General features: G+C 63.7%; 1 protein-coding gene across 1 annotated transcript in view; it reads left to right on the top strand.

The window, feature by feature from the left end:
- RGS3 (regulator of G-protein signaling 3) overlaps positions 1-3,557 on the top strand; it is a 67,352-nt gene that overhangs the window by 57,710 nt on the left and 6,085 nt on the right. Inside the window, exons 21-22 of the mRNA XM_017740276.1 lie at positions 2,597-2,873; positions 3,000-3,019. Of these exons, the coding sequence (XP_017595765.1) occupies positions 2,597-2,873; positions 3,000-3,019 (297 nt within the window). The remainder of the gene's footprint in view (positions 1-2,596; positions 2,874-2,999; positions 3,020-3,557) is intronic.

Below are 3,557 nucleotides of genomic sequence, written 5' to 3'. Positions count from 1 at the left end.
GCAGAGGTGCACCTGGGGGTCTGTGCTTGCGAGGGGCTGCTCACAGCAGCAGTGGGGAGAATCCCTGGTCACAGAGTCCCCAGTGTGCAGGGGATGCCAGCAGCAGTGTGACCCTCTGCCCCCACCAGCCTCCTGCAGGGCTTCGGCCCCTCTGGGGGTCCATCTCATGCAAAAGCTGTGGTCAGCAGCGAGGTGTGACCCCACCACGCAGGAGGAGCAGTGGAGGCTGTGCCGAGGGAGCTCTGCATGGGACTGACCTGTGCAAGCCCAGGGGCCTGGGGGGCTCCCTGAGCCCCCGGAGCAGAGCTGGCCCTGGCTGCGCTGTTGTAGGAAACGAGGTGCCAGTGCAGAGATCATTCATGGGAAGTGCTGCTGTTCCTGTTCTCCCCGGGTGACACTGGCAGGGTGCTGAGAGTGGCCTCTGGTCCCACACCCTGCCCTGCCCCCTGAGCCCCCGCCAGCTCCATCCCTGCCTTGCCTCTGGGTGCTTCTTGGGGCTCTGGGTGCTGCTTGAAAAGCCGCCCTGATGCTGTTTCCTGGAGCACTTTTTGGGCTCAGAGTCCCTGCCCAGCTGGTGAGAGCTCCTCCTGGGGTTACAGGTGCTGGGATGGGGCTGCTGTCCAAAAGGTGATCCAAACTCTCTTGGAGACTGATGCCAACAGTTGTGTGCAGGAGAAGAAGGGGGGTTCAGACCCGCCCTATCCCCGATAAAGAAAAGCCATCCTCGTGTCAGGGGCACGGCCGCTGCCTGCCGCACGTGCGAGGGAGGTGGTGACACTGTCAGTGTCCTGGTAGAGCTGCTGTGAGCAGTGCCCTGAAGGAGGGCTCACAGTGCCGCTGTGTGTGCAGCCCTGAGCCTGCAGCCCTGCAGCCCTGCAGCCCCACAGCCCTGCAGCCCTGAGCCTGCAGCCCTGCAACCCTGCAGCCCCGCAGCCCTGCGGCGCTGTCCGAGCCGGGGCACCTGGGTCGTGCCCCACCCTGCTCCGGGCAGCCTCCAGCTGCGCTCCCTGCTCTCGCCTGGGTGGATGCTCTCCGCAGAGGTGAACGGAGCTCCTCCTGCGTTAAACTGCTCTGGTGCACATTAGACTGGGATTTTTGGGGCGGGGATCGGGCAGCCTGTGCCGGCGAGGAGGGCAGTGTGGTGGCTGCACCTGCTGCAGCTCCCACTTCCAAGCCTGCAGCAGCTCTGGCTGCCTGGAGCCTAAATCCCTGGCCCTGTGTCCTCCTGGGCACCCCTGCCTGTTCCTACTGCCCTGTTCCCACTGCCTGCTCACACCACCCCGTTCCCACTGCCCCTTTCCCATTGCCCTGCTCCCACTGCCCCATTCCCACTCCACTCCCACTGCACTGCTCCCCTTGCCCTGCCTCTCCAGCTGCCTGTGGAGGGTCTGCAGCAGTCAGGGAAGCCGGACACGGGGCTGAGCCACTGTGGGATTGGGCTACTGCCACCCCCTGCCTACACTTTGGAGGCACTTTTATTGGTCTGTGCCTTTGAATAATTCAATGAAACCTCCGAGGTTTTTAGAGCAGGACACTGATGCACAATTCCCATACGGAATTCCCCCACCAAGCTGTCAAGCACTGGCAACGCCTGCACCCTGAGGCCTCGGCTGCAGGGCCATCACATCCATCAAGGTTCTCGGTTATTTTCCCAGCTGGGAGTGTTCCAGAGGGGCTCATTGCAGAGCCCTGTTTAACACCATCGTGCCCGGTGTGCCTCCCGCTCCCCTCCTTCCCGCACAGCCGCTCGTTTTATTGGGCATTGTGGCGAGCGCTGGGACTCCTCGGGAGAGCTCTGCTGCTGCCTTTTGTCCCCGAGCACGGAGCCTCTCCGGACAATGGCAGGAAGCCCCGGCCAGCCCGTCTGCCGGGGCCGGAGCGGCCCGGGGAAGGTGCTCGGCGAGGGCCGCATTGTTCGGGGCCGATAAACTCCGGAAACCCGGGCGCAGAATGGAAGGAAGTGTCCGAAACCTCGGGCCCGGGGCTGCGGGGCTGAGCACAGGGTTCCCACGGCCCGGCCGCGGGGTGATGATCCTGGAAAGCGCCTGGCAGCCCCGGGAGCACGGGGATGAGGCGGCGGGGGTCGGGTGGATGCAGGGCTGGCTGTGAGCGTCTGCAGCGGTCAGGAATGGATGGAATGCTAAAGCCCCCGAGCTATGGTGATCCCGAGGGTGTCCCTGCCCGGTGCCAGGCTTTGTGGCTCAGAGGCTGTGCTGGCGCTGCCCTGAATTCATGGCACATCCCAGGTCCCCTTGGTTTGTCCAGGCTGCCCTGGAGCAGTGCTCAGAGAGCAGACTTGTAAACTGCAACGATAGGATTCAATTATGGGCGAACTGTTCTGATTTCTCCTGCCTGGGGACTGCTGGGAACTCCTGACTGATTTTGGATGCCCAGCCTCGTTCTGGGAGGCTCTTTGGGTAGTGGCAGGATCCCTGTGCCCACTCAGGAGCTAAGTAGGAGCATCAGGAGTGGGGATGGGAACGCCCTCCCTGTAGGAGGTACCACTCCTTGAACCTGGAGGGCACCTGGGCCGCCAGCTGTGGGGTCACCTTGGATGCTCCAGGCATGCCACGGGCTGAAGGAGGCAGAGGATGAGTGAGGGGAGGGAGGTTCCTGCGTCAGGAGCTTGTCTCGTGTCATTGCCATCACGAGGAAGGAGCCCTGGGGGTGCTGTGGGTTTGGTCTATGTGGCTGTGGGCACCATGGGGATGCTGGCCCTGCTGGTTGGTGACACGAAGTGACACTGTGGGCACGTCCTGGTGTGATGACACAGTCGCTGTTTCTCTGTCCCCCCCCCAGCTGAGTGGAGCAGACCCTGAGTGCAGCTGTGACGAAGGGGACGAGACCTCCCGCAAGAAACGGAGCAGGAGCCTGTAAGTGTCACATTGGGGGTGGCATCAGGGTGTGCCAGGGCTGTTTGTGGGGTCAGACACCTCGGCTGAGCCCCGCTGGTACCAGGAGCCCTCAGGATCCCCGTCTTTTCCCCTGACTTTTTCCAGCAGCAAAGCCATGAACCAGAGTCTCACTTCAGATGGAATTGTGTCCAGGGAGGGTGGTGGGGTGTGCTGTGGGCACTGCCCAGCCCAGCTGGGAGCACCCCCTTCCACCGCGCCCTGACAGGGGGAAGACACCAGCTCTTGGGAAAAACAGCTTGCCCGGGTTCAGGGAGAGGACATGGAAGCGGTGAAATCTGAGCTGGGGGCCTCCTTCCCGCTGGCCCCATGCCGGGAGGAGGAATGGGGAGGTGGAATGGGGAGGTTTCCCACCGCGGGTCAGGCTCAGCCCTCGCGGCACATCCGCGGCAGCGCGGTGGGAGCAGGGACCGCAGGGACCCCGAGGGACACCGCAGCCCCTCTGCTGCTCCCGGTAAGGCTTTGGGGTGCCAAAAAGTGGGTGCAAGCAAGGACAAGGCTGCCGTGGCCTTTGCTCTCCTCAAACACAGCTGCAGCTGAGGCGGGGCAGGCGCACGAGTGGGGATGTTCGGGAGCGAACTCCTCCGGAACGCGGATCCGGCCGGGTGCCAGGGCCACGGCGGTGCCCGTGGCTGCGTGTTCTGT

Source organism: Corvus brachyrhynchos, unplaced genomic scaffold, assembly GCF_000691975.1.
Source record: "Corvus brachyrhynchos isolate BGI_N302 unplaced genomic scaffold, ASM69197v1 scaffold305, whole genome shotgun sequence".
NCBI lineage: Eukaryota > Metazoa > Chordata > Aves > Passeriformes > Corvidae > Corvus > Corvus brachyrhynchos.
The sequence above is the reverse complement of the archived record's forward strand: the minus strand, read 5'-3'. Positions and strand labels throughout refer to the sequence as shown.